Source organism: Anser anser (genome assembly GCF_964211835.1).
Source record: "Anser anser genome assembly, chromosome: 1".
Classification (NCBI taxonomy): domain Eukaryota; kingdom Metazoa; phylum Chordata; class Aves; order Anseriformes; family Anatidae; genus Anser; species Anser anser.
Window position 1 is genome coordinate 36,593,785 of NC_139720.1, and position 17,399 is coordinate 36,611,183.

At 49.2% G+C, this 17,399-nt stretch overlaps 2 protein-coding genes across 4 annotated transcripts; both read right to left on the bottom strand.

Annotated features, from left to right (window-relative positions):
* Window positions 1-285: 285 nt before the first annotated feature.
* On the bottom strand, window positions 286-9,436 carry LOC310902569 (uncharacterized protein). Its single transcript, XM_083844321.1, has 14 exons — window positions 8,302-9,436; window positions 6,732-7,765; window positions 6,485-6,599; window positions 6,071-6,244; window positions 5,865-5,971; window positions 5,012-5,149; window positions 4,367-4,476; window positions 4,052-4,174; window positions 3,344-3,405; window positions 3,130-3,207; window positions 2,794-2,946; window positions 1,694-1,860; window positions 1,390-1,483; window positions 286-477 (listed from the first exon to the last, which is right to left on the bottom strand). The coding sequence occupies exons 2-14, from the start codon at window positions 6,914-6,916 to the stop codon at window positions 448-450; spliced, it is 1,536 nt and encodes a 511-aa protein (XP_083700447.1). The 5' UTR covers window positions 6,917-7,765; window positions 8,302-9,436; the 3' UTR covers window positions 286-447.
* Window positions 9,437-10,889: 1,453 nt separating this feature from the next.
* Window positions 10,890-17,364, bottom strand: KICS2 (KICSTOR subunit 2). Of its 3 annotated transcripts, none has more exons than XM_083844326.1 (4): window positions 17,075-17,364; window positions 15,457-15,530; window positions 15,242-15,360; window positions 10,890-12,203 (listed from the first exon to the last, which is right to left on the bottom strand). In XM_083844326.1, exons 1-4 carry the CDS (start codon window positions 17,307-17,309, stop codon window positions 11,387-11,389), a joined length of 1,245 nt encoding a protein of 414 aa, XP_083700452.1. In that variant the 5' UTR covers window positions 17,310-17,364; the 3' UTR covers window positions 10,890-11,386. The 3 variants fall into 3 exon arrangements, with proteins under 3 accessions (XP_083700452.1, XP_083700451.1, XP_083700450.1); XM_083844325.1 differs by having other exon boundaries at window positions 15,242-15,378; XM_083844324.1 differs by having other exon boundaries at window positions 15,242-15,530.
* Window positions 17,365-17,399: the final 35 nt, after the last annotated feature.

Here is a 17,399-nt window from a genome sequence, read left to right on the forward strand (position 1 = left end):
AGCCATTTTGGTAGCTGCCAAAAGCTGCTGCCAAGAGTAGCTGGCATGCTCCAAAGGGCAGCAGATTTCTTTTTCACCTCTTCCAACACACCCCTGCTGAAGAACACAGGCCTCTGCAACTCGAAATTAGCAGCTGGGTGACTGTACCCACACACTTCCTCTTCTCACTGCAGCTTCCCTACCAATGGGGCTTCGTAGGTTGGGTTGACCAGTGCGCTTGATGGTCTTGAAGGTCTTTTCCAAACTCAGTGATTCTGTCCTCCTATGACAATAAAGATGCACACTAGATGGCAAAGTTTATTGAATAGCAAGGTGGAGCAGCACATGCGGAACGAAATTCGGGGGAGGAGCTACACAAGGTGGAAGTCAGAGTTTTCCAGGCTCATCTCTTCAGATCTGCTCTTTGCTTTCTGGAATTGGCTCTTCCTTGGCTCCAGCATCATCTCATCACTGCCGACTTTGCCAGTTCCGCGGTGACTGGGGAGGGGCAGGGAAAGAAAACGCTGTTAGTTTTGCAGTGCCTTGGGCCACTGAAATCCCTGGGAAGATCATTACGGTAACCAAACCGAGCTTCCAAGAGACTTGAAAACTGTGGAAAATGATGCATTAGCACATCCTTTATATTGTGCCAGACTGATGAACAAAAGGAACGAATGTGTGTTCGTTTTTTGTTTGTTTTTTTTTCCCCTCTACCTTCAAATGTGCTATATTCCTAAAGGTGTTTTTACTCCAAACTTCACCCAGGTACCCTTCTCTTCTGCTGCTTATTGATACAGGCTAACAGAAAAGGGCGGGGGGCAAGGGAATGAAGTCAAGGAACGCCCAGGAGTGCAAAGCTACCCACAAGAGGAGGAACACTGCCAAGGAGCTTAACTCCAGGTCTATCAGTTGAATCCCCTCTGAAACAAAAGCTGGGAAGCTCCTTGCCGCCTAGGGGCAAGGCGGAGCTCCGCAACACAGGACTGAATTCTCAGAAGTGTGGGTGGCTGTTCTCCTCAGCTTCAAACCCGCTCTTGACACGGGAAGGAAATGCATCCGAAGACGTCGCTGAGCCCAGCTGCCGCAAAGGTCTTAAACCTTGGTGCCTTTACCAAAGAGGTCCTGAAAGCAGCACAGACATTCGGACAACCCCTAGCAATGAATGATGCACAACACCTACACGTGGTTAGAGAGCATGAGGTCTCTGCCTCACGACTGGCCTAAAGCAGAAAGGGCTTCAGCCAGCGCATTACTGTCAGGGCTTTACCTAAGAGGGCGTTAAGAAGCACTTGCTATGGTATCGTGGGACAGCTCTCACAACCAGAAAGCTGGGGAAGGGCAGGATTTCCCCACGTGATTAAGTAGTTAGGCTCAGGAGCTCACAAAGAGGGAAGTCTATGGCTAGCTTACTGAGACAGAGGCTTGCAGGTCTTTCTGAAGGGCCTTGATGATCATGGTTTGTCGCTGGGCCGTGGCTTCCAGTCTGGCACTTTGAACTTCAAGCCTAAGAAAGACATACAAGCAATTATAGTTGTGTGGATACAGCAAGCCTCAAGAGTATAAAGCCTGGAAGAAGAGCATGAAGTAACAGAGCCAAAAGCAAAAGCGTCTTTCGAAAGCCTGCACTAACTTGCTGTGCTGCAAGAAGGCAACCCTCTGGCTTTCACACAGTCCCAGAAAGTGAGGCCTTGTTCCCCCTCTCTTACTCCCTTACCGTTGCACGCGCTCCTTCAGTTGTTTGATAGCTGCACCAGATAGTACCAGAAGGCTTTGCTGTTTCGGGCGAGAAGCTGTTATTTCCCTCTCCACCTTCTGTATAGCAAATTGCAGGCCAACTCCGCAGTTCAGGTTCCAGATATGCTGTTCTTGCAATTGCAGCAGCTGTCAAATCGCAACAGGAATTCACACAAGTGAGCTTAGGCTTGACAAAAAGGGGTCGACAGCTTCGACTCTCCAGTCACCTCTCAAAAGCCAAGTTACTTCATCATCTTTCGTACTGGCCCCTCTCCTATGTCTACGTTCATTCCCTACACTCTGCCACAGCACTCGTCTTCCCCTCTCAAGGACTCCAAACACCCTTTCTAACCACTTGTTGGCTACTGCATGGAAAGTATTCGGTGAAAAGCTTCTCCTACGGTGACAACACATCTCTATAAAAAGGGTGAAGAGAGGATTTCTACACCAGCACTTCCCAGGCCTCTACGCCTCAATTCCTATATAAAGACTGCAGATGCTGCTGCCTACATGCAACACGCTACGGAAGAATTCAGGATTCACAGCAAGTTACTCAGCTGCAGGAAGAAAGAGGACAGAGAAGACAAAAATGCACCAGCGCAGCAGTCCAGGATGTCTCCTGTTTCTCCCTGAGCCCACACACCCTGCTTGGCCAAACAAAACAGAAAGAAGTGCACCCGCCCCGCTACACTTGGGAAGCAGCTCTTTGAAAGGAACACGCACATCGTGCTGCAAGTCGGGATGAGGTGACTTCGTGGATCCTGACCTCTCTAACCATAGGTGCCAGGCGTATAAGGAAGGCGAGTCACTTCCCTGCCACCGAATCCCACCCTGTGGCCAAGTTGTCTAGGGTACTGAGACAACCTGAGCTCAGCTCCATGCTCTTACTTCAGGAGGCACAAACAAGCAGACCCTAAAGCAGCAGTTCTGTTCCCTCCCAGCCCCCTCATCCCAGCTGGCCGCACACTGAACCAGCCGGGGTTACACAAACCCCCCACAACAGGAGCAGATCCCCACTTGGGTTTGCCACAAAAAAGGCCTGGGCCCCTGCAGAGATGGCAAGAGACAGCCTTCCCATACCTTGGCTTTGAACAAGTCCAACTCCTTCTGCAAACGCCTCTTCTCTCCCTTCAGGCACCTGTGGCAGCGCATAGGGTCTTCAAGAGGAGCTTGGAATTTGGGCTGCTCTTCAAGAGCACCGGGAAGCTCCTGCGGCAGCTGTCTGACCACACCCTGAAGAAATGGCATTACATGAGAATGCAGAAATCAGTAAGGACATGACAAGACGAGATATGCCTTTACTCATTTGATTCTATCACTAGGTCGGTCTTCAGCTGGAATTTGAACCTAAGAAATTGTGCCTGCCACCAGCAGGCATCTGCACAACTGATCTGCATCACTCTTTAGCACAGTCACCTGTGTATTGTCCTGAAAATCTGTTTGAGTTTCAGCATCCCATTGTTCTGGAAGGTTTTCTTTCTCCTTTGCAGACCCCTGAGTGAGCAAGAACACAGACAGGCAGGCAGTGTGGAAAGGTTGCCCAGAAATAACGCACCGTCGCCCTGCCTTTCAGCACTTGGGATGCAGAAGCACAACGTCTGCCACAGCTTCATCATTCTCAGAATCATACCTCAGAATCAGAACAAGAGTCACCACCTTCCTCTTCCTCTACTGATACTGGCAGCAAGGTATCTGCAAAGGAAGTCAGAAACAAGGCGCTCTGTGTCCTTTTCTCTCTACTTTTCCCCATCCCTCAAGGCCTGCATCAAATGACGCATAGCGGTTCAACTCCACGGTACAAATGCAGATAGGAAGTGTTTTCCCAGGGTGCCTTCACACCCAGCCGCAGCACGGTATCCTCTTGGCATCACCACCTCTTGCTGCCTCCTTTCCAGCAGGAGGTGCCTAAGCATGACAGCGCACGTGGCTCTAAGCAGCGCCCCACAGGTGGCTGGGTAGCATCCAGGAAGAGACTCTGGCATGCAGGAGTCGCGGTGTGCGGACAGTTTGGGCCGTCTGGTCTCTAGACAACATCTCCAGACTCTGGTGTTTAGGGTCACTTTTCACTGGCCAGGAGGCACTGGAGAAACACTGCAAAGCATCCTCGTGCTGACGGGAAATCGACAAGAAAGAATGCTCTTTCCGTAGCACTGCCAGAAGAGATCGCCCTTCTCTGAGATGCACTGCCTGAAACCTTCCCAGAAGCCAGACACCTAGGTGTTGCCACTTAAAAATGGGCTAGGAGTTCACAGCTCTGACCCCATGACAACCGTTTCCCTCTGAGGGGTTTAACCTGCAGATAGCTTCTCAGCCAACTGAGCGTCCATCTCCATCTTACCAGGCTCCTCGGCAGATTTCACGATCTGCATCTCTCCACCTTCCGCTATTCCACTTGCTGAAAAGGATTCACAAGAGTCATCATCTTCCTCTTGCTCCGCTTCTGCTGCTGCTGGGACACCACCTGCAAAGGAGGTAAGAAACCAGTCACCGCGAGTGTTTCCTTCACTCTATTTCTCCCCATCACTCAAGCCCTGCATCCCAAAAATGGGTTATTATTCTGCTACAGGCCAGAGTGGGTTTTCCACATCATCTCATCCACTTTGAAGGATCCCGCCTACTCCGCTCAGTGCAAGTGTGCCTAATCGGTACCCACCAGTTGTCACCGGGCAGGAGCTGTCGGGTACTGTTGTGCCTTTTGCAGCATCTGCAGAAGACTCTCCCGTGGTTTCAGAGCTCACGGGTTCCTCCTGTTCCTCAGTAAGACTACAGACGGAAAGAAAGGGAATCCATTTGTATAACAATAACCACAGCCTTGCCTACAGTCTTCACTAGAAAAGCAGCAGCCGTTCATTGTCCAGCCTGTACAGCTTCAGAGCCAGTTGAGAAAGGGTTACACACACACTGCTGCTTGCGCTACTCTTACAGATTTCATATTCACTACAGGCACCTTCAGTCAGTCTATAGATGCCTCTTCCCATCTATAGGGTAACTCCCCGCTGCTGGACAGCTGTTATCCTCTGACCAGCCTGGCAGAGGGTAACTTGGGGCTCTGGAAGAGACCACTTGCACGTTTGCTTCTTAACTAAACCTTAGAAGATAAATAAACAAAAATTTGCTGCAGACCCAGGCTACTATTGAAAAAGGATGCGGGAAGGAGATGCATCTGAAGATGCCACTGAGCCCAGCTGACACAAAGGTCTCAACGCCTCCTTAAACTTTGGTGCCTCTACCAAGCGGTCCATAAGACAACACGGACATTTGGACAACCCCCTGGCAATGAACGATGCAGAACACTTACTCTTGTCTGTGGAGAGTTGCTAAGTAACTCCTGGCTGTGATGCCGGCCATGTCTGTCAGAGAACGGTCAGCACCATGCTGAAGAAGAAGTTGCATGATGTCCACATCCCCCACAACAGCAGCAATTATAAGAATGGTCCTGTAGCATCCAAAACCAGGTGCAAAAGACATCAGCTTCTGCAGACATCGCGTTGCCGTTGTTTTAGTCCCCTCCCCATTTGCCTCCCAGGCAACGGATCCCCCCCCCTTTCCTACAGGGACAGCGAAAGCAAAGGCAAAGCACGAGAGAACTCCTGTTGGACGGGACCTCAGGAGGTCTCCAGGCAGGTCTCCAGCTATCGGGTCAGACTGGGCTGCTTGGGGCTTCTCCCATTCTGCTCTTCAAAGCCTCCTTCAAAGGCTGGAGGCTGCACAAACTCCCGCGCAACCCGTCCCACTGCTTGCCCATGCTCGTGCTGAAAGGTGCCGCCCTACACGCAACTCCCACTCCCCTTGCTTCCCTTTACGCCCCTTGTCTCTTGCCCATTGACAACTCTTACGTACAAACTATGCCTCGATTCAACCCCCCCTCTCCTGCTTAACAGCAATGCTGCTGAGCAAAGGGCAAGTTTCAGAATGGCTGTGCTTGTGTGCTGGGGGGCACCGCAGGCAATGCTTTCCTGCAGCCCTCAGCGTGGAAAACACCCCCTGCAGGAAGACCACAGCCACGCGCAGATCTGCTTTCACAAGGCATGCAGAAGGAACTCCTCCGGTGCGGCTCCAGCTTCTTTTGCAAAGGTCGTTCCTATGCCTCTGATCAATTTCACTTGAGCAATGCTAAGGAAACCCAGGCAAACTTCTGAAAAACCCTTCACCTTCCAGAGCAATCTCGCGCATTCACGTTGGCTCCTTTGTTCAGAAAGAACTCTGCCATCCCTTTGCAACGGTGGGAGACTGCGAGAGCGAGCGGCGTGTATCCCAGCTGAAAGGAGAGAGAATCTACCTTAGCACAGGAGAGAAAAGTGAAGTCACTTCTTTTTTTTTTTTTGGAAGGACAGCCTTGCCCAAGCTACCAGGTTACCTCATTCAGAGCATCAATCTGGGCATTGTACTGCAGTAAGATCTCCGCTACAAACACGTTAGCAGTCTGGACAGCGAGGTGAAGGGCAGTGTTGCCGTCATGATCTGTGATGTTTGGGTCAGCGCCGTGCTCTAGCAGAACAGCCACGCAGCTTTCTTGCTTGCATGCTACCGCCTGGAAACCAGAGACAGGAAAGGAATGACGTGCAACGCCTACGCTTCTCTCTGTCAGAGAGAGCTTCCCAACACGGGAAGAGGGTCTCCAACGGTCAGGGAACACGTGCCCATTCTGCGCTGACTGCAGCGCCCCTGTGTCTGCGCGGGCCTACGTAAAGAATGCCGCCAGGAAGCCATCAGCCCTCAGAGCGGAGCCAACAAGCCCCATCGACAGCAATGGCGTCGTGTTTTCACGTACCTTCATCAGGGGCGTGTTCTTCAAATTGTCACGTGGGTTCAGCTTGCACTTCTTCCTAACCAGAAACTGAACGACATCCACATGGCCGTTGGCGCAAGCAAGATGCAGAGGTGTCCTGCAAATTTCAGATGCTACGTTAAGGCAGAGAGACCACGACGGGCCGGCCCAGGGCCCAGAGCGCTTCCGCCTGGGCTGGGCGCTTCCAGGCAGGGCCAGGGCCTGGCTGCAGGCATTGGCTGCCCCTTACCGCCCCTCCGCATCCCGCCAGTTGATGCACAGCTTCCTCAGCCACCGGCACCGCTGCAGCAGGGCCAGGTCACCGCGGGCGGCCGCGCCGTGCAGCCCACCAAGCTGCCTCTCCTGGAGCCGACAGGCACCGACGGTGGCTCCCGACAGCCCCTGAGGAGCCCCAGGACGCTGGGATGAGGCCATGGCCCCCCTCAGGGCAACGGCACCAGGAGGCGCCCGGCGGGCTCTGCCGGGCTCCGGGCAGGGAGATGGGAGCCGAGACGGCTGGGAGCCCCGCAGCGGGGCAGAGGCACCACGCGAGGGCAGGGCCGCAGCCACGCTCCCGGCCACGCACGCGCTGTCGCTTCCCCAGTGGCGGCGACAGCACTGAGCGCCGCCGGCTGCAGGCAGCACAAGGCTTTGCTGCCAGGCCACGGGCAGGGTGTCACAAAGGGTGTCACAAAGGGCATCACAATGGGTGTGCAGCCTGAGGGGCACCGCCCTGCAGGGGCGGGGGGCGCCTGCCCGGTGCCTCCACTGCAGGGTGGCCTCGCGGGCATGAGGCACAGGGTGAGCGCAGGGCAGCCCGGGTCTTCGCGTGGAAGTGGGTGCCGGCCTGTGCTCTCAGGTGAGAAGGGATAGCACGTGAGGAGGTGTTGCGCCAGGGGAGGTTTGAGTTGGCCATTAGCAACTCATGTTGCTTTTCAGTCCTTAAAAGCTGTGACGGTCTGTGCATTGTGCAGACATCGCAGCCACTTCCCTGGCAATGGGGTTCCGGAGGTCAGGTTGACCAGTGTGCTTGATGGTCTTGAAGGTCTTTTCCAACCTCAGTGATTCTGTCCTTCTATGACGGACTAGATGGCAAAGTTTATTGAATAGCAAGGTGGAGCAGCACATGTGGAACGAAATGCAAGGGAGGAGCTTCACAAGGTGGAAGCCAGAGTTTTCCAGGCTTCCCTCATCTCTTCAGATCTGCTCTTTGCTTTCTGGAATTGGCTCTTCCTTAGCTCCAGCATCATCTCATCACTGCCGACTTCGCCAGTTCCGCAGTGACTGGGGAAGAGCAGGAAGAGAAAATGCTGCATGTTAGTTTTATAGAAGCCTGGGCCACAGAAATACCCAGAAAGAACGTTGCAGTAACCAAAGCGAGCTTCAGAGGGAAGAACCTAGATGATTTTGTTATTCTGTAAAGCGCCCCATGGTCAAATAAAAAAACAAAATATCTGTGTTGGCACCAGCCTCTGAGCCATGTGTTTATCAGGTGAGCTTTCCGTGTCCTCTCTGTATCCCTCCCTGCCACTGTGGGGATGGAGGAAAGCACGACCTGTACTCCCCCATCCATCTACTAATCGCTCCAGTCCTCTAAAGCCCCGTTTGATAGCCTTCAGGCTTCTCTTTTCAATATCATCACTGCCAGCCTGGACTACCAATAGAGGATAGTAATCAGAGGGGCGAACCAGGTTGGGAAGCTTTCTGGCAACGTCCCTGACCTTGGCTCCAGGGAGGCAGCAGACTTCCCTACGGGTAGGGTCAGGCCGACAAATAGGGCCCTCTGTTCCCCTGAGAAGGGAGTCGCCTACAACGATCACCTTTCTTTCTTAGTGGACGCAGTCCTGAGGCGTGGAGTCCACCCTTGCCCCAGGCATCCTCCTGGGTAGACTTTCCACCTCATCCTCACCCACCGGTCTCTCAAGCTCCAAGGCCTCAGACCTGCTGTGTAAGGGCACCTGGGAAGGTGGGGCCGGTAGGGAGGGGGGTTGCCTGCAACATCGAGCAGGGACCTGTTTCCATTCCTCCTCATCTCCTAGGTCCCCTCCCTCTGCCCAACAGCAACAGGGCAGGGGGCCCACCAGTTTGCGGTGTTTCACCCTGGTGCCTTTCCTTCAGGCCTGGCAGGGAGTTGCTCCACCAGTCTATCTCCCGCTCACACTCCCTGATGGCCCTCAACCTCCCCACGTCCTCCTTGAGCTTTGCCACCAGGCTGACCAGGCCATCCACATGCCCACACCCCACACACACGGTGGCTCTGCCGCCCTCAGAGGGCAGCAACAGGGGAGGGGTCGCTGCTGGCTCTGCCCACGCCTCGTCAGCCTGCTTCAGGAGGGCAGCCAGGCCCTGGCAGCTCCCTCGGTGGCCTCGATGCCAGAAAAAAGCCCTGCCCGCCTACTTTGCCCAGCAACGCTAGGTGGGCCTCTGGGAGAGCAGATTGAAGGAAAAAAAAAACAAAAAAAACAACTTAGGCCTGCAGCCCCCCAGGTCAGTGCAGCAGGAGGGCAGGAGGTGCTCCAGGCACGCAGCAGCAGTTCCCCTGTGGCCTGTGGAGAGGCCCCTGGTGGAGCAGGCTGTCCCCCTGCAGCCCATGGGTCCCACACGGAGCAGATCTCCACGCTGCAGCCCGTGGAGGAGCCCCCGGTGGAGCAGGTGGATGTGGCCTGGAGGAGGCTGCGGCCCATGGAGAGCCCCCGCAGGAGCAGGCCCCGGGCCGGAGCTGCAGCCCGTGGAGAGGAGCCCACGCAGGAGCAGGGGGTCTGGGGGGAGCTGCCGCCCGTGGGGGACCCGTGCTGGAGCAGTTTGCTCCTGGGGGATGGACCCCGTGGTACGGAGCTATGTGGGAGCAGTGCTTGAAGAGCTGCTGCCTGTGGGCAGCCCCCGCAGGCTCAGTTCAGAAGGACGGCATCCCGTGGGAGGGACCCCACGTGGAGCAGGGGCTGGGAGTGACCGAGAAGGAGCAGAGGAGACGAAGCACCAAGGACTGTCTGCAGCCCCCATTTTCCTGCTCCACTTGGGGGGGAGGAATGAGAAGAGGGGGAAGGTGTTTTTAGCTTGCTTTTAGTCTCACTGCTCTAGTCTGCTAATGGTATATAATAAATTGTATTAATCTCCCTATATTGAGTCTACTTTGCCTGTGACAATAATTGAGTGGTCTCCCTGTCCTTAGCTCAACCCTTGAGCCCTTTCCACGATATTTTCTCCCCTTCCTCAGAAGGAGAGTGAGAGAGCAGCTATGCTCTCAGCTGCCCAGCAGGGTAAAATCACCACACGTCGTCAGAAGAATCACATAACATAGGGCTACAGGTACAGCCAACTTATTTCCAAATAGAATATGAGGGTTATTGATTCTCCAAATAAACACAGCACTTACAGGGTAACCAGATGTCATACTGTGGGAATAAAGATGTTTTTGCAGAGTTACATTTTTTAAAGGTAATGAATGGGGTATTGAGATATGCTTGCAGTGATAAGAAAACTTAGCAGGCGACCTTGTAAAATGCAGACAACCAGACTCCTTAGAACAATTAGGTGAAAATCACGGTGTTAAGTCTCAGATAAGTGAAGAAACATTACCACTTCAAACAGTAAAAAAGTCAAAAGAAATTTGAAATTTAACAGGCTGGCAACTGAAGGCCATGCATTGTCTGTGAAGCATCAGATAGATTGTGATTACCCACACAGTGGGGAAACAGGGGAGGGTGCTGACATCAAGAAGTATATAAACTGCGTTTTGGAACCAGTAGGTGTGCTCCTGCTTGTGGGACACCCGCCACTACAATCGCAAATAAATTACTACTTCACTGAGATCCTCGCCTGAGCCTAAGTTATTGGCTACAGAGTGTTTCTCACAATACTTTTTTCCAAATGTGGAGGCTAGAAGTAAGTGGTATAAGAGACATTTCAGAATGAGGTAAACATACTACGCAGGCTGTATATTTAAATAAAAATTCCAACAGTGATTTGGCCATATTATGAAATTATTTAAAATTAAGCAGAAAGAAAAATATGCTTACAAAAATCTAAACATAAATCTAGGTTGACCCTAGCAGCAAATTGTAAATTAACTCATTCACAAAGAGTATTTCCTACTGCCTTTTTTTTAAACATAGCCAGACCAAAGCACAACTTGAAATAGCTTCACTGCTATTTCCATGGCACTTCTTCATGGTTCCTTCTAAAACACCTGCTCAACCTCAGCTTATCTTGAGTTTAAATCTGAATTAAGACTGATACTGTGCACACAATGTCACAACACTCCAGTGAATAGTCTACTTCCAACCCATACTTCAGCTTTATTTGCACGAGTGTGCATTCTGAAACATCTGTTCAGAACGGAGACAGCTCTTTAAAGGTTTATGTCAAAGATCTCAATTTTAAGCCACTTGAAAACTCAGAATTCAGAGTATTTTTATGATGCATGTATTTTTATTTAAAATGTGTTCTTGCAGGTTCATACATTTTAATATTCCCTTCTATCAGTGTATAGTTCCCAGAAATAATTCCTGTCAGGCAACACGGTTTTCTGAAGATAGTATTTTCCACCCTCATAGCATTTTCAATAAATTCTATAGATCAGATTACAATAAAGTGCACATATTCCTCTGTGATACAGGCAACAAAGCTGTGGACTGAAAAAATAAGTCGTTCTGCAAGTTGAAAACCACACACACAAAAAAACTTGCTGTGGCCATTTAGCACCCCACGGTTAAGTTGTCCCACTAAGTACAACCAGAAATACTTTTTTTTTAAATGTCTGTTAGCTTAAAAAAAATGAACTTATATAATTAAAAATAATGGTTCCTTTTTAATTAGACTCTGAAAAAACATTAATTTATGTAAGTCTTGAAGCCTACAGCTTTCCCCGAGGCTGGCAGTCTGCCTTGAAAACTTGTATTACGTATTTTACCCTTTGGATCCAGGCTTCAAGCTTGCAAAAGCTTTGGAGTTCTTCAGGGAATGCGAAATTTCATTGAGAAAAGAAATAAAATGAGAGTCCCTTTCTGACTTCTTAGACTCAAAAATAACTACGATGGTAAAATGAGGTTCGGGGCGAGTCAGGAAGTATGTGCTTTGGACTTTGTCATCGTAGAAGTGAACAACCTTCTCCAAGCTGTTGAGGTCAGAGGTTCTGTCAGTCATAATCATGATTACATTGGGCCAGTGCATAACAGGCCTGTCGCTGGGCAGAGACACCACTGCGGGGTACTGATCCACTCCTTTGGGGGCTTCCCTGTAAGAATGGGGGTGATGATAACCGTGTCCCTGAAAACTTTCCGATCCACGATTGTCAAAAATCAAGGAAACATTGACAGCATCATATTTCCGAATGAAACTGGAAATTTTCCCAAAGTAATCAGGATTTGTTTTTGCAGTCAACGTTTTCATTTCAGATGCTGTTGTTTGTCGACTAAGGGCCTCGTGAAAGTAAAAGCTAAACTTGGCAAGGAGAATGTTTTTGAGTTTCATCAGCCAGAGGAAGAGGTGTGGAGGTTGTACTGCTTTTTGAGACTGCCCTCCAAACAGATGCTTCTTGGTCTCTCGCTGTTTCTCAAAAATTTGGCCCCACGTCTGTAGTTTTGTGTGAGCGCTGTGCAAGTTGACCAGGGATGGAAGGAACTTCCACTCTGAGATCTGAGCCTGAGCCTTTAAGAGATGTGCAAGCACATCTACTTCCAGCTGGAAACTGCTTTCAAGAGGACTGAGGATTGGATGATGAAATCTAGAAAACACAATGTTATTCAAGACGTGAGAACTGCTGTACGCAGCAGTGAAATTACCAGCTAATAGTTGTCAATTCATATACAGAACACCACATAAAGGAGGCTACAGTGTAAAACAAAAAAAATCACCTTGTAAGTTTAAAAACTCCTCTTTTAACATAATTAGGACAAACATTTTAATGAACATACAGCACTTCATATTTAACAAAAACACCCATCAGGCATTTACCAAAGCAAGGGAATCCTCTTTGACCGGTCCAAGAAAAGGCACTGATAATCTTGATCCACAAGCTACCATAGTGCCATTCCTCTTTAAATTCAGATCTAAGAATTTTTTAAGTAAGAATTAAGATTTTTTTAATTTTTCTTCCAATTTAAAATCCCTTCTAGTGGCAATATGTCTTGATAGTCATAGAATAGTGCTAAGATATTAAGTTAAAACAAAAAGTTATCTTACATTATAAATTCAATGTTTATGTAGAAAAGCTATGAGGAAACCAAATTGAGTTTTATTCTTTTCTTTTTAATTCACAATAAAAATGTGATGGGAAATTAGTCAATAGCATCACAACTGACTGTATTTACTAATGAACCTGGTCCCAAATTTTGAACGTTAGTGTGCTAAGAGCAAAAAAAAAAAACAACATTTGGCGGGACTTCATAATATCACAACAAAGATGCTCTAACAATCATTTTTTTCCTCTCTAAAAATTCAGGACAAGATCAGCTCTGAATTTCACAGAAAAAAAATCTCATCTACAAGGTAGAAGTGTCACTGCACATCTTATTCACTAGAGTGACCCTACCATTAGAACAAGTCTCTGTGGAATTTTAATAGAGCCATTCTATAGCTTTCTTTCCCACCTTGTTTTCTTCATATTTTATCCAAAAATTGTGTGATCTTAAAAATATTTTCAAGTGTCCCTTTTTTCTCAACAGCCACAATACGTGTGTTAAAAGGATTTGCTTTTAAGATGCAAGTCCAAGTTTATTTGAAGGAAATGAAATGCTGGATGTGGTGGAACAACCGACGCAGCGTGTTCTGCAAAAAGGCTCGGCTGGGGGACCTGCCACCTTCTGTACACGGCGTATGTCAGCAGCCATCATGTCTTTCTGCTGTAGCAGTGATCCAGTGTTTACCAACTGCTTTGGTGGGTCGAAAAGCCCAGAGCATATTTGAATTTCTTTAAACAAATAAGGGTCAATTAGAAATAATATTCCCATAATAGTCAACACTATATTTTTTCAATGGTTTAGGTATTCAGCAGAAAAAAAAACAGTTTTGTTGGCAGGTATTAGAAGGGAAGAGAAGCACTATGCAACACTATTTATTCCAGATATTCCCACCAAGCGTACACTTAGCACAGTGGTTTCAGCACACTTGCAGTCAGCCTAAGCTTATTCTTCAACCTTAAAAGCAATTAAAAAAACTCGCCACCGTGTCTCCTGGATTAATGTTTTGATGTACGGCTTCCCACTTCCACTTTCCTTCACGGCTCATTGCTATTTTCATGTTTCACTGCACGGCAGGATTTGCTAAACTGTTTTAATCCAAAAATACGCTTCTCAGCCACAGCTGAGAAGCCTGATATGGTTGCGGAGGAACCAGGTTATGTACTCAGACTATCTGCTGTAATTAACTTTCCTAACAGAGGAGCACCTGACTGAGCTCGCTATCACTTAAAACAGACAGGCTTTTACGCTATTTCGGTAAGCCAGCGTGTTAAGAACTTAACTGCACATTGGAAATTTGATTCTTCCCCCAATCATTCTTGAAAGCAGAGGGATGATAGATTTGTTTTGCAGACCATAAACAAGCCACATCATTCTTCATTTCCTTCTAGAGAACACAGATGCATACAAATCTAGAAAACGCTGACTAGATGGAGAGCGTTTAACACTCCAGAATAATTACATCAAGATAGTTTACTATTTACTTACTCATTTCATACTAGGCGTTTAAAGGATCCTGCACCTGATGCTGTCTTAATTATTGCAGTTAAATTATTCCTTTCTTTCAGAAATACTCTGTACATTACTGGGGAGAACCGAACGACTGAAATAGCTCCAGCAGCCTCTTAGAATGTCTTCGTCTTAAAGATTGCTCATTATCCCCAAGCAAGATCATCACTATTTTCCCAAGGAGGCATTTCTTATTTCCTTACAATAGTGCACTAGAAGCACAAACGCACCTCGGAGACTCAGTTTTGATTTCCAGAATTTTAAACAGTACTGTTGACTAAGCACATGCTCAGAACAAATGATAATGGCCAGCGTACATCATAAAGCAACTTTGCAACAAGCATGCCTTCCTTTACTCTTCTACTGACTATCATACCAAGGAAAAAAAACTGTAGTTTCATTTTTCCTTGGACTAACTGCTCCGATATTGTGAAGGTTTACAAGCTGAGAATCACCAAAAATGACTAGTAAGATGACAGACTAGTTCTGACTTTTAAATAGCAAAACTACACTACAATTTCCTTAAATTATTCCTAAAAGTAAGGGAGTCAGCTGCAGTGCTTAGATTTTGAATGTCAGAAAACAGCACCAAGTTATCTTTATTTTTTTACTTTACTGTGGCTTTTAGAATTAAACAGACATATTCTAGACTAAAACTGGCACACAAATATCTGTTATATTTCTACACTAATTTTACTGAAGTCTGTATGAAATTACGCCTTGTTTCCCCTTCACACACACCTAATAAATAAAAAAAAAAAAGAAAGAATTCTTGTACTTTTTCCATGAGGAAAATGATTCTCCCTCTCTGCTGAGCATGAATTAGGAATCAGAAAGATGGTTTCTATAACATGCTGCATAGACTGGGGGTCAGGGAGGTCTCACTGTCTTATTTGGAGCCCTCAGCTCATGTTTGGACACCGCTCCCCAATGCTCACGTCACGTGTGAATTCATGCAAGGGGCCACGCTGCTCAGCAATCAAAGGAGAGCAAAATCTTCAGGCTTGCTTTGAACCTCAACATCGTTTATTACAAAACATGGCTGAGTACTTAGTGCCAGCAAACAAGCACTGACCTTGAGCTGTATTTCTTTAAGATGGATTCCAAAATGTTTACCAGTTCCTCAGAGTTAATGAACTTTTGGGTGCTGAGCGTGTACATTTTTTCATAGAAGTCAGCAATTTCCATCCGAGCCTGAACAAAAAAACAGAGCTGTTCAGACAGGTGAGAAAGCAGCTCTTCCAAGTGAGGAGCTGTTCCTCCTAGTGCATTGCGACCCGTCGCCACCACCTTCTTCAGCTCATTGTGCAGGGATGTGTAGATGGTTCGGATGGAGTCCTTTCGGCTGAAGAATGACTGACCACCTGTTCAGACAAACATGGAGGGATTACCAAAATCCAGGGACAGCAGAGAGAGACAGCAATACTGGAAAAAATAAAACCGTGCTTGTTTTTCCCCGGGTGTTCCCAAGCGTTATTCGATCACACCATTTTCCATCAAGAAATAAATTTCAGTGTATTGTTTTGCGAATGACTGAGCTGCACGTAGCAGAAAATCAGAAGCACTCTACCTAATTTGATACAGGTCACGCTTGTCCTTGTTCGTATTTCAGCAGCCAGTGACTGCTGCAAAATTTCTTTAACCCCTTCACACTGGCCTTAACTACAGCGTGACCTTTTTGATAACAAGGGGTTAGGTGATTTTGCTGCTATGCTACATAACCTGGAAATGGTGTTATCTGTGCAAGTCAGAAGAATCAAGTCATCGTGAAATTTTAATAGGCTCCACTGCTGTTAATAGATCTCCTGAAGAGAATTCCCCTAACGATACCACTTGAAACGTCAAACACTCAGACTTACAAAACCGAATGTTTCCAGTCCCCAAACCACCTAATATACGCCAGAATTCACAGGCAAAACAAACACAGCTTATCTCAGCAGGACCACAGCACAGGTTAATGCGTAACTAAAACTGAGAAAAAAAGGTCAGGGCTTCTTTCTACCTGCTCAATGCTATGAAAAATTTAAAAAAAAAAATTAAAAGTGGCCATCATAAAACGCTTTCTATGGGACCTTTCTGTGGGTGGAAGGAACCTTAAAGATCGTCCAGCTCCAAGCCCCTTGCCATGGGCAGGGACAAACTTTGATGCTACCAAAAGCCCGTGCAGAGGTGCTGCTGTAGCTGCCGCGGGCTGCAGCAGAGCAAGGCCCACAAGCGCTGAGCCTGCAGAACTTTCAGGAGGAGACTCCAAATTCTGGTTCCACTTTGAGACTGCTCGTGGCTTTTATAACGGCGCGCCGTTCTTTTCACACGTATTGTTCAAGAGTAACCGTAGCAATTGGAGGCAGAAAAGCAGAGGATTGGTTACAGCAGATAAACAGCTAGCTTTCCAAGCCGTGACCTGCCCCCAAGTCGCGGCAGAGGAGCCATCACCTACTGCTGTTGTCTGGGAAGTCTGGAAACAAGCAGAACTTCGCCTGTCATTTTGACAATTTTTTCTTTCTGCTAGCACCAAGTTCGCTTTTTAAAGCCAGCTTTACGGATTTTTTTTTTGCCGGTAAGGTCCTCCTGAAGCAGGTCAAATCGGCCGCCCCTTCGGCGCCAACACCGAGGCCGGACCTTACGGAGGGGCGGGCTCCTCTCCCCCGCCCCTCGAGGGAAAGCCCGCGGCGCCGCACCTCCCGCTTTCAGCGCCGGCGGACCGAAGGCTGTGACAAAACCGAGGCCGCGGCCCAATTCCGCGGGACTCCGCGGGTCGCCACCCCCAGGAAGGGCTTGCGGGAGGCAACCCGCAGCCCCGGGGGCCTCCGGGAGGCGGCCCGCCGCCCCCAGCCGCTCTGACGCGGGGCTCTGGGGCCGCGCCCCGCCCGCCAGCCGCGGTGCGTGCCCCCCCCCCGGCGGGCGGTACCTAGCTTCTGCCCGAGGAAGGCCATGCTGTGGTACGCCTTCTCGGCGGCCGCCAGGTGCGCCAGCGCCGCCAGCAGGGCCAGCCAGCTGCCGCCCGCGCTCCTGTTGCCCTCGCGCTCCTTCTCCACGTTGTCCTTGGCCTTGTCGTAGGAGAAGATGCCGAGGTGCGAGAAGAACGTCTCCAGCACCGCCTGCTCCACCGGCACCGGCGCGCCCAGCGCGATCGCCTCCCCCATCCCGCACCCGCAGCCGCCGCCGCTGCCGGCCGCTTCCGACCGCCCGCCCCTTCCGGCTCCCCCCCCCGCCTCCGCCCCGCTCCGCCCCGC

Excerpts from the sequence above, each read along its gene's own strand:
- LOC310902569 (XM_083844321.1), bottom strand. The coding sequence starts at position 6,916 with ATGGCCTCATCCCAGCGTCCTGGGGCTCCTCAGGGGCTGTCGGGAGCC. Across the intron at positions 4,477-5,011 it reads GCAACTCTCCACAGACAAGA|TCTTACTGAGGAACAGGAGG; the intron begins GTAAGTGTTCTG and ends TTCCGTCTGTAG. Across the intron at positions 1,484-1,693 it reads CTGAAGGAGCGCGTGCAACG|GCTTGAAGTTCAAAGTGCCA; the intron begins GTAAGGGAGTAA and ends TGTCTTTCTTAG.
- KICS2 (XM_083844324.1), bottom strand. The coding sequence starts at position 17,309 with ATGGGGGAGGCGATCGCGCTGGGCGCGCCGGTGCCGGTGGAGCAGGCG. Across the intron at positions 15,531-17,074 it reads CTTCCTCGGGCAGAAGCTAG|GTGGTCAGTCATTCTTCAGC; the intron begins GTACCGCCCGCC and ends TTGTCTGAACAG. Across the intron at positions 12,204-15,241 it reads TTAAAGAAATACAGCTCAAG|ATTTCATCATCCAATCCTCA; the intron begins GTCAGTGCTTGT and ends TGTGTTTTCTAG.